General features: G+C 44.0%; 1 protein-coding gene across 5 annotated transcripts; it reads left to right on the top strand.

Annotated features, from left to right (window-relative positions):
* Window positions 1-3,213: 3,213 nt before the first annotated feature.
* Window positions 3,214-11,595, top strand: LSMEM1 (leucine rich single-pass membrane protein 1). Of its 5 annotated transcripts, none has more exons than XM_033088043.1 (5): window positions 3,214-3,288; window positions 3,571-3,590; window positions 6,468-6,599; window positions 8,336-8,464; window positions 10,999-11,595. In XM_033088043.1, exons 3-5 carry the CDS (start codon window positions 6,473-6,475, stop codon window positions 11,127-11,129), a joined length of 387 nt encoding a protein of 128 aa, XP_032943934.1. In that variant the 5' UTR covers window positions 3,214-3,288; window positions 3,571-3,590; window positions 6,468-6,472; the 3' UTR covers window positions 11,130-11,595. The 5 variants fall into 5 exon arrangements, 4 of the variants coding, with proteins under 4 accessions (XP_032943934.1, XP_032943931.1, XP_032943932.1 ...); XM_033088040.1 differs by lacking the exon at window positions 3,214-3,288 and adding an exon at window positions 5,538-5,605 and having other exon boundaries at window positions 3,417-3,590; XM_033088041.1 differs by lacking the exon at window positions 3,214-3,288 and having other exon boundaries at window positions 3,417-3,590.
* Window positions 11,596-11,925: the final 330 nt, after the last annotated feature.

The following is an 11,925-nucleotide window of genomic DNA, read 5'->3' as shown; positions in this document are numbered from 1 at the left end:
CCACCCTCGGGTGCAGTGCAAGGAAAAGCATGAAATCTAGGGCTGGGGGTTTTGCATGGTGGGTTCCCAGTAGGTTAGAACCATGGAAAGATAGAAGCAGTGTTTTCCTCTAAATGTTCCATTTCATGTATGCATCTTGTTAAATAAAAATGACTTTTTATTACAGTTGCTCACTAGCGTATACATAGGTTCATGGTACTTCCAGGCTGAAAAACAGCAGCTCCCTGCTCCATCCTTTCCCGTTCCTCCTCATACCAGACCACCATTCAACCTTAGTGTTTACCTAGCAACTGGTTTCTGGTTTCCAAGTAAGAGGCTCCAACAGCTGCTGCTTAGTTTATTTTTTCCGACCTGACAAGTTCCTATTCAATAGGTGAAGGTGTTTGCCTTCTTACTTCATCTTCCCAATTTTTTTTCTTTTTGGTTGTTCAATCCACATTGTGACTTGCGTTGTAGTGACCATGTTTCTGTGTTCATTCCTGAACTAGAGTTTCCTGTGCTTACATTTCCATACTCAACACCACAGTCAGCAGGGAGTCAGCTTTGTTTTATGGTCACATCACTGATCCTTCCCAGAGTCCCAAACATGTCTGTGGAATGCTAGTCTATTTTCCACATGGTCACAGCCCAGCAGAACGCCCGTTTCAGTGTAGACTGCCCTCATCTGAGTATGTACAGCTGTTTCCCGACTTCATCGTCCCTGGATTGGTTTTCCTTTTGGGTTGGATTTCACACTTCTGGCCTCGTGGCTTCAGTGTTAGATTCCTTTCTTGTTCAAGTGGGACTTCCTTCAGCAACTTCTGGAAATGGTGCATGGGGAGGTCAGGTATTTTGAGTCTACCGTATTTGCCCGAAAAGAAGACCTAGCCGGACAATCAGCTCATGCGTCTTTTGGAGCAAAAATTAATATGACCCAGATATTATATTTATTTTATTATAAAGACCCTGTGTTATATCAGGTCTTACATTAATTTTTGCTCCAAAAGATACATAAGAGCTGATTGTCCGGCTAGGTCTTATTTTCGGGGAAACATGGTACATGTTTGAAAGGCAGTTTGGGTTGGGATATAAAATTCTAGGGAGAAAATCCAGAATTTTGAAGACCTTGCTCTACTGTCTATCAAGTGTTATAATATCTGGTGCAATTCTATTTCTGATTCTTTGGTTTGTTTTGCTCTTAAGAGTTGTTCTAAAATTACGTGACTCTGTGCTTTGGTGGGCTCTGGCAAGCTGGAAAGCTCAGTTCTTGGTCCTGGGCACACCCCCTCCTACACACACACTTTTCATTCTGGCAATTCCATGAGGTGCTAGAGCTGCTGGATGGAGCCTATGGCCTTATTTCTTCCTCCTTTTTCTTTCTTGGAGATTTCTCTAAGATGATTTTTCACCCTTTCTATTGCATTTTATTTGGGGCTAACCTGCAATCACCTGCCTGTATTTAGCTCCATATTTCACGGCTACCTCCAACTCCTGCCTGAAGTCTGCAGGGTCAGTCACCTCACTCACTCACCACCCTCCCGAGTCTGCTAAGACAGGTAGGTCCCGACCACCATCTCCTTTCCTTAGTCAATGCCTTGGTTACAGTCCTCTTGCGTATTGGTTTCCTCCAGTTTTCATTCTTGTAGTTGTGTCATCTTTATTCCTATTCTGCCTTCGTACTGGGGTTTGAAGAAGAAAAGGTGAAGGTGTGTTAACGTGCATATTAGATTTCTAGATAGGTAGTTGTTGGGGTTCCTGGGGTTCCCATGTATCACAATGCTGGAGTTTTCTTGAAAGTAGTAAAACGGTATATGGTGGACCAGTTCATTCCTTGCATCGTGCTGTATTAAAGGAATTTAAAATGGTCCCTGCTTACTATACTCTTTATTTTGAGGCTTAAGCATTAATTTTGGGACAATTCATAGCTGTGACGAGTCTTTGATGCCGTTTACAGAATTTTCTGGGAGTTGAATCTAGATACAGTGAGATACAATATTCGAAAGAAAAGGCAAGAAATACGTGAAAATGTGCCCAAATTAAAACAGTTCATGTAAGACTACCTCTTCTCGCGACCTGTAATAACACTTCTTGATGTGGCCTTTCAGGTACATAATAGGTAAAACCAGGTAGGTTATCGTGCTTTGCTCTTAATTGGTTCTCCAGACATCTAACTGCCCATAAAAATCTCAGCCCCCTCACTGGTGTAAAAGATGGTTGAATTCAGACTTGCGTGTGAGGAACTGCGTGTCTCCATTCTCCATCCCTGAGGAGGGAGTAATACTTCACGGGGTTCCCAGTTTATAGGAAAGAGCAAAACAGTAAGTGCTTAAAATTATTTAGCCAGTTATTTCTGGCTGAGACTATTATTTCTTCAAAAGATAGATTGTTTAAGACAGTTCAGGAAGTTTGGAGATAATTTTTAAAACAGCATGATTAATAGCTAACATTTTCATTTTTCAAGAAATTTGGCATAGCTTTGTCATGTATAATGTGCTTTTGAGAAGACACTAGATACATGGTCTTCATTGAATTGATCCTCTAGTATAGAGGCAGCTTAAGAAAATGATATCCATTTTCCCCCAAAGGAGAGTGAGGTCCAAACTAAATATAGATGTAAGGGAGTTTTGTGCAGCACGTTTTTCAATTGACCTGAAATACGGTTCAGGGATGACCAATGTCTGTCTTGTCACTGCAGTGGGAGGGAGGATGAGGGAAGGACTACGTATCAGGTTACAGCCCACCCCTTAGGCTCCTGGGGGGGTGGGTAGGTCGTCCTGCTGTCTGGGACCAGGGTGTGTGTGTGGGATGGCTGTTCTCCTTCTCACTGTAGTTTCTTGAACGCACACCAGAGGGCACAAGCTGCTTGGCATATGTGTGAGGGACCCACAGAAGAGAAAGGCTGACATTCCTGAGAAGGGAGAATGCATGAAAACTCAGAACAAAGGCTTTGGAAAGGCAAGGAAGTTGAGACAAAGTGCTGCCGTGCGTCTGTAGCCATGCGGTCTCCCACTCTCCATCTTTTTTTGCAGCTCCCGGAAGCCTTAGGGGTCCTCTGACCTGCCATCATCCTAGTTAGAATGCCAGGACCTTATTCTGTCCCTGTTCACTGTAGTCTGCCGGTTGGTCTGGAGTCCTGTGCAAGCTAGTTGGCAGCTCCAGCTGGGTGGCAGCTCCAGCCTGCTACCGGGTATTTATATGTGGGGCATTCCGTGGCTGGAAGTATGCCAGCTCACACAGCCGCATCGCCCAGATAAGGAAGTAACTGCAGTCCAGTAAGAATCGTGTCAGTTACCAGCTGTACCTGGGGTGGTGGGTTTTTTTTTTTCTTTTTAAAGTGTAGTTTCAATAATATATTTGCTAGAAATCTTAGACATTATGGAAAAAAGTCCGTATTTGGAATCTTACACTGCTTGGCTAAATGAACACTAAATACCGTTTCATGCTGGGGTGTATGGACCTTGCAGGAACGCCCGAGCGCTGAAGGAAGGCAAAGAAAGAACTACAGAATTAGTAGACAGTTTTATTGTAGTTGCTTCTGAATAATTAGTGTGGTTTTTTTTTTGGTTTTGGTTTTGTTTTCTGGTAACCTAGCAGTCAAAGCTCACATTTTTGTAAGTAATCTGCATGCTATTACTCTCCTGAGACTGATTTATGACTCTTGAGGCTGGCATGTTCTTTGATGCATGTGCTGTGTGCTTTTAACTTTTGATAGAAATGATTTACACTTGATTTTAAAAATTACTTCCTGAATGATGAAGAGGCACTGACTCTGAAACGGAATTAAAGAACAAATCACCATGACCCACTCCATAAAGCGTCCTATTAGCTTTGAATTAAGTCCTATTACAACAATTCTAATACTGTGGCAAGCAATACTAGCTAGTGTGTGTTATTCCTGTGGTTTGATACCAAGGACCTATGGGGAAAAAAGAGCAAAGCAATTTTTCATCGACAATTGTCTTTATTTGTCAGAATATTTATCTGTAGGTAGTCAAAGAATTCCTAAATAACAAAAAGAATAAGCTGTTACTGTGTTTCCCCAAAAATAAGACCTACCCAGAAAATAAGCCGTAGCATGATTTTGCAGGATGCTCTTAATATAGAATAAGCCCTAATGCATCTTTTGGAGCAAAAATTAATATAAGACCCGGTCTTATTTTTGGGGAAATACATTAGGGATTATTTTGTATTACGAGCATCCTGAAAAATCATGCTAGGGCTTATTTTCCGGTTAGGTCTTATTTTCGGGTAAACACGGTAGCATTGATCTAAGCCAGAGGAAGATGAAATTACTTACGTTTCAGCTCATGGTATTAGAAAGGATCCCATGAAAAAGGATACTGCTTTGGTCTTATTTAATGAGCAAATTTGCGCACGGAGTCGGGAAGGAGGGTTGAGTGAGTGCGGAGCAGAATTTAGAACATTCTGGCTTCTCCGGCCCTGCTGGTTGTTCCCAGACGGCCTCAGATGGAGAGGCCAAAGATAGCAACAACTGGGTGTCAAACAGCTGTGGGTCCTGGGTGTAGGGCCATGTGACCTTGTATCCATTTACTCAGCGTCATTTGCAGGAACTTGGTGGCCACACACCCCCAACTCGGTTTTCTCTGCTGGCTCTTAATTTTGTATTTGCATGTTGCAGTTAATTTAAAAAATACACTGAAGTAGTATCTGTCTACCTCGTGACGTTTTCTTTTGGAACACTTCACAGCTTATTCTCAGTTGTGTTAGGGCTTTTGGATTGCGTGTTGCTTTGAGTCGGTAGCGAGGCCGATAATTTGGAGATTTTTATTAGGTGCATGTCTCGGTTTTGTGGTTATAATTTTCTAGCCAGTCCTGTACTTTGTAAACATCGATTAAGCCTCAGCATGAGATTTAAGCAAGAGTAATTACATTCCTACAGGGGAAGCTAAGGCTCAGGATATTAAGTCACATCCAGAAATGAGCCCTGCCTCTGTCACCAAGCCTAAAATAGAAGCCGTGTTTGGAATGACGATACTGCGGTGACTCACCCAACCTCATTCCTCATCAAATATTAGCATTTGGGATAAAAAAGTATGAAGAGGAGGTGATAAAGGGTAAAACCTTTCTAGAAAAATAGTTTAGAAATCTGTGACCCTGCCATCAGTCAACACTGGGTTTTATCTGTAAAAGGATAAGATTTGATTGATCTCTAAGGCCCCTTTAGTCTATATGCTGCTACTTTTTTTTTTCTGTCACTTCACGTCACTCCCTGAGGAATGCTTCATGAAGTATATTTATATTTAGAATTATGTTTAGAATATTTAAAGTGCTTCAGTCGTATCTTACCTAAAACTCTCAGGGAATTTTGTGTTTTTGTCAATTAAAATTTCAGGATAACTGAAACACCCTGTTTTAGTTTGTAACTTTTATTGGGAAAAAAAATTTAGTCCAGCACTGCAGCTACCAGATAAATGTATAATCTTGGGCGTTTACCTACTGAGCGTCATTTCCTTCATTTGTGGAAAGCATGAGGGCTAGACTGGAACACTTATAAAATTCTTTCCAGATTAAAACAATCCCGTCCTACTCACTCTTAGACTCATTGTATGAAAAGAGGAAGCTCTGATGGTAACTGGAATTTGCCTTCCTGGACCCTTCTTTTCACGTGAGTAAAAGGCCACAAGTTCTCTGTCATGCTGGAGAGATGTCTTAAAATAAAACTTTTTAATCCATTCAGGCTTTCCAGTGCTGCTTCAAGTTGTGCTGTCATTAGAGAATATCACTTTAAATGTAAACCTCAATTTAAAAATGATTTATTATGGAAGTGACCTCAGTCTACGGAAACTCAAGAGGGCAGACACCTGAGAAGTCCTGGAGTCTCGCCCCCCACAGCTGCAGGATTCCTCCTTGTGGCATCTAAGCTTGTTCAGATCTTGTCTTGAGGACAGCCAGCATCTACTGGCTGAAGGACACATTTGAAGGGAGAGACTCATATGTTATACTGAAGAAGTATAAAAATTACAGCTTCGTATTAAAGCCTCATGTAGTAACAAGGGTTTGCCGTAATGTTCTCTTCTTCTCTCAGCATCTTTATGGCCACAGGCTGACTGGTTAAATGGCATCTTTCTATCTGGTCATACTGTCTTTTGCACAAAAGACTTGAGACATCTCACCAGGATGTGAACACTGTAACAAAGGAGAAATATTTAAAAACCAATTACAAAATAAAAAGGAGGCCCAGGAAAGTGTAGGCAGAATTGAGAAATCTGAGGAGCAGGAAAGAGCATATGCAGATAGGGAGGGTATAGGCATTGCACAATTTTTAAAATTGGGCCACGCACTGGACTCCGAGCTTCCTGGCAAGCAAAGCAGAAAGGACAAAGTTGTCCCGGAAAGGAAATGTTCTCTTCTGGACAGGACTTCGGTTGGAAACAGTCTATGTGGCTGGTTCCGTATGTGCGTGTCCCGTTTCCCATGGGTGGTGATTCTTGGGAAGCCTCGAGTTTAACACCGGTGTACTCTTCCAGGGACAATGAATCGTTCTTCCCAGGACGCTGGCTCGCAGGGCATTCTCGGAGACGGGAAGCTTTATGCTGTGGATTCCATCAACGACTTACACAGACTGAACCTCTGTCCTGCCGGATCTCAACGCCTGTTCCGTACGTGTGCTCTCCGAGGGCCAGCGGCCCGCAGCTTCTAAGCTGCCTACAACCAGCGGATGCTTATCTGCCCTTGAGGGTGTGGGGAATGGGGGCGGGGCCGGGGGGGGGGAATAACAGTTTGGCCCCGAAAGTGCTCATTCGCCAATATCTGCTTTGGTTCTCTGAATAGAGAACCAAAATGCCCACAGGCTCTGGGCTTCTGGGGCTCCGAAGTACGATTTGAACTCTTGTCTTCAAAAGTTCTTGAAAGTCCCGGTGGGGTTTCTCTCCCTGGAAAGCAGATGAGGCGGCAGAGCTGGTCTCCCAGAGTCTTGCTCTTCCCGCTGGGCAGCTGTTTGCCTTCAAGTGACCACATCCAAGTCACCGATGATGCCCACGTCCCTAGAGCGATCTCACTTCATAGCGAGTCGCTGGGAATATAAATGTTCCACACTTTTTTGATCAAGTTTTAAAAACAATCATTAAAATGTTGTTGGGCAAAAAAGTCAACTTTGGTTTCTACTAACAAATGACAATTGCCCCAATTAAATGGCTAGGAAAAAAAGGGGTGGGGGAGAGCAAAACAAAACTTCTGCTAAATACTAAATGTGTGTCTTGTCCCCTAAATGTTGTAAATGAGTTCTGTCCCTTCTTAAACGCTGACATTCAATCCCAGGTGTTGCCAATGTGACATTTGTTTCACGTGCACTCTAAAGTCTTAATGTCCCAGTTTTGTATCTATTATTCTCCTTCTGACCTTGCTTTTCTCTTGATTTGAAGGTATTCGGATTTTCACCTGTTTCTTTATTGCAGTCAGTCTCAATTAAAGTAGGTGTTTGGGTGCCAGCTTATGTTGTTGCTTTGATCAGGAAGCAAAAGCTATTCAGGGGGTGACATAGGGTGTCTGGGACGTAAGCCACCCATCTCTCTATAATCAAATAGCACAGCGTGTGGGACTGACGCCAAGTAGGAGAGAATATGGAAATAACTTAAGTCTCTCAACTGCCCCAAGTTTCTGTATTTCTGATTTGATCGAATGTGGGTGTTATTAGGCAGGTCTCACACAGTGATGACCAAATGCTCATGGTCTGGGTGAACCACGTTGTTTTATAAGCACGGCTGCCCTCTCAGTTCAACAGCAAAACATGGAAAAGAACCTTGTTTCCAGAGCATTTCCGTCATGAAAACAGCTTTAAGAAACCAAAATACATCCGGGCCATTTTTCGTTTGTATAGGTATAGGCTGAACTGATTTTTCCTATAGCGAAAGGAGTTTCCTGGGACACAGCCCAGAGCATTCCGCCTTCCACCCAGCAGAGGTGTCCCACGGCCAGCTGTTTTTACTCCTGGGTCACTTTGGGGAAAGGACCGTAGAGTCTCCATCATTCTGAACCCTTAACTTCTTTATCTCCTCCATTCCTCCTCCCCTCCCCCCACCCCTGCCAAAAACGAAAAACGCATGTTCTGCTAGTTCAGTATTAACAGATCTTCAAAGAAAGAACTTTCCAAACAGGGATAAGGAGATAGCTTGACCCTGCTTGTCCTTTGAATACCAATATAGAAGAAGGTAAAACATTCACAAAGGGCACCCAGCCCAGAGCCAGGCCTTTAGCGAACGTCCCTTCCCAGAATGACTAGAGGGGAAGTGGCCACGTCCCTTACTCCCATCCCTGATGGCGGGGACTGTTCAGCTCTGCTGAGAAGCTGTCGGCTGAGGAGCTTTGTCACTGTTGGTGCTTGTTTGCTTTACGTTAGCCCTAGAGGAGAAAATCCCAGCTGTTGACTCGCGCTCGGGACATGGAAGCTACAGTCTGCTTTTTATGGCGCTAATCGTCGTGCTCATTGTCAGTCTGCTCCTGGTTTCCTTCGTGATAGTCCTCATAGGTAAGCACCCCGGACACGATTCCATCGCCTCACGCCCTGACTTCGCAGCTGCTGGTTCAGTTTTGCTCCTGTAACAAGTCAATGCTTTCTGGCAGTTGGCGCTGACACTGAGACAGGGCAAGCGCGGGCACGTAGTGTCACTGTGTGCCCACTGCATGAGCCCACAATGCCAGAAGCTCACAAACATGTGCAGTAAACAGTTCTCTAACGCTTGAATGTCTCACGTGGAGTCCCTCCGGTCAAGTGGTAGGCAGCGTCTTCCGGTGAATTCTATGTTGTCTTCATCCAATGCATAGAGTTGTCCACTAATTCAGGTGTATAACGTAGAGTCACGTTCCGTTTCCAACTCCTTCACGTGCGTGGATTACTCTTCTGACATGTTGCGCCAACGTAAACTGACGCTCCCAATAGCACCCTGCCACTCCCATCTGGGACAATGACTGAACTATTGGGAAATTGTAGGTATGCCTGCTGACATGGGAGCAACCCTGTGGGATGATTAAGCAGTAAGATGAAGGGTAATGATAATAAAAAGATGCTTTGTGGTGGGTGCTCGCTCTTTCCCACGCACTGTGCTAAGCACTGGATGTTCATTTGCTCTATAGTGTAGGATCTGGTGTTATTCTGTTTTTACCGATGCTGAAACGGAAACACAGAAAGGTTAATGAACATGCCCAGGGGCACACAGCTAATAAGTGCCAAACGGGGGCTCAAAGACACTCCTGCCTGACATCAAAGACCATGCACTTTAGTCCCATTATTATATTCCTCTTGGATAAATAGGATTTATTTTATATTTGCTCCTAGTGTTTTCTATTCAGGGCAAAGTCATATTAAGAAACAGAAGACCTGAATAAAGAAGAATGTCTTTTTATTGGAAAATTACTCTGTGCCAGACACATACATTCATTATCTTAAATCCTTACCCTACCCCTCAAGGTAGCGTCTAATATTTCAGTTTTACTGATGAAAGATTACGGCACAGAAAGTTCAACCCTCCACACTTACCCAGCTAATAATCAGAGGCAGAACTGCTATTCAAAGCCAGGCCTGTCTGGCTCCAGAGACACTGCAGCTCTGTTGAAGTAATAATAAAGCTCCCCTTCAGATAACCTTAACCAAATCTACGGCCACAGTTGGCACAGGCATCTGTCAGTGAATGTGCTCGTCTTTAATAAGGAAAACTTTTTGCTTTCTGTGTAAGAGCTTGTGTTCTTTATAACTGTGGCATTTTTACTCAAAAGAAATAAGATGATTTTATACTGATGACATTCTTATGGGACTTACATTTTTGTCACAATCTGTGTCCTAAAGAGGAATGATGGACAGCAAGAATAGATTACTACAGATGCCTGCATGGCCCTGGTAGGAGTTTCTAGTGGCCAGGCAGTGTGATCCAGAGAATATGGTTCTAGGTGCGTGGGATATTACCAAATGTTGCCTTAAAGAAATAAAGTCTATTGTCAAATGAGTTTGCAAATTGCTGGGTTCGGTAATGCTCAAGGTGTTTCCTGTTGTGAATTTCCAGTTCCCAACTTGTTTGCACATGGAAGCCTTTTTCTCTTTCGGAATTTCATTTGGAACCAGTGTCCCCAGGAACAGACTTAGGCCAACATGGATGTTATTTTCTTCCGTGTTTGATTCATGTAGGAGGCTCCCAAGTGGGGAACGGTGTCACATGTTACGGATTTACTTCAGCTTCATGTTTTCCCCAGAAGCAAGTGACGTCTCTGCCTTGCTGTGCGGCAAAGCTCAGTTAAAACCATTCCCTCATGTCTTGGACCACAATTCATCCAAAATAATTTTTCAGACATGGGGGAGAAGCAGCTTCTGGGCAACAATTTGTCCCAAGGTCGGAAGGTGACGCTCTGTCATTGAGTTTACCTTCCCAAGTTAGTTATTGGCTAAGCCCAATGACATGTTACCAACATCTTTAGTTTCTGAAACATACCTTGGAAAAAACTTGCCTGAAATGATTAGATTCTGCAATATTAAGTACTGATTTTGTGCTGCATTTCTTGGAAAATTGAACTCTGATAAACAGACCTCAGAGTGTTCCATTCCCTCCGTTACTCTACTGCCAGGAATTCTGCTTATTTTGAAAATTTTGTCTGTCTGCTATCAGGGTGGTCTGCAGGGAATTATTACACATGCATTATGGGCTGGCAATTCAGAACGAGCAGAGCTATGTCAAATAGGCTAGAACCCCCTGAAAAATCGCATTTCCCAAATTAGAAGCGAAACACCTTTTCTGAGAATGGGTCTCAACATGAGACAACGTAACAATCACTTACCTTGGATAATCAGATACGCTGGCAGTTTTTCTGGTCTTTCTCAGCCAGAATCTGTGCGGAGTTGGCAAAGGTCATTCAGGCTGGTTGTAAAAATAATTCACTTGATAGCTAACTTCAGTCTCCAGCAATCTCTCTCCTGGGCTTCTGGGCTGCGTGGGATACTGAGGCAGGGGGTTTGCCAACAGTCCCCTTGGAACGTGCTGGAAACCAATGTAACACACTCTGTTTTCCGTTTTGAAGTTCAAACCGGAAACAAGATGGACGATGTGTCGAGAAGACTCACAGCTGAGGGAAAGGACATGGATGATCTGAAGAAAATCAACAGCATGATCGTAAAGCGACTCAACCAACTGGACTCGGCACAGAACTAGAGACGTGATCGTCCCAGAGCACCTGCCAAGCCCTGAGCTGCTTGCTTTGCTGGGTGCCCGCTGGGCTGAGAACTGGCGCCAGCACTTCAGCAGGCAGCGGTTCTGTGCTCGGTGAACCCGCCCCGGGGCCAGCTCTCTGCTGCAGGGATGGGGCCAGCTCCAAGGCAAGGGGTGTGGGGATCGTGGCCCAAAGGGCTCACTTTGTGGTCGGGTCCTCCAGCTTTAATGGGTGACAGGTGGGTGGCATGCAGGAGAACCAACAGTAGGCACAGAATTCGGCTCTATACACGTAGCTTCCCTTACAAAAGGTTCTGTGTCACCAGAACAAGGTTGCTGTGCCAGTGAGCATCATGGCCCCGCATACCTTTATAAACTCCCGCAAAAGCCTACAGGATGCATCGCGTGACAGCATTTGTGTTCAGGGGACCCGGATGATAGACTATCTTTTCAATAAAAGAGATTTTGCCCAGGTGATTAAACTTGGACTCTTATTTCACCAGGGACGTGGGCTTCAGAGCTGGTTGCCTTCCGGTATTGGGTAATACTAGTTGTGTGTATATGGTGTGGCAGAGGTCACAAGAGAAAGCCCAGTTTACTCAACCCGTGTTTAGTGAGCTCTTTCTGCAAACTCCGCTAGTCTAGAGATGCTTCCAGGGGGGGTGGGGCAGAGGAGATGTATTGTTCTATACGATTATAGAAGTTGTGTTGGCTTTTTTACTCATGAAAAAAACCAAATCCTTCAGGACCCCGCTGATTAATTTGCAAGAAGTCTGATCGATTTGTGGTCTTTATTAAA

The sequence above is a fragment of the Rhinolophus ferrumequinum genome, chromosome 20, assembly GCF_004115265.2.
Source record: "Rhinolophus ferrumequinum isolate MPI-CBG mRhiFer1 chromosome 20, mRhiFer1_v1.p, whole genome shotgun sequence".
Taxonomy (NCBI): Eukaryota; Metazoa; Chordata; class Mammalia; order Chiroptera; family Rhinolophidae; genus Rhinolophus; species Rhinolophus ferrumequinum.
This window is presented reverse-complemented; position numbering and strand designations above follow the sequence as displayed.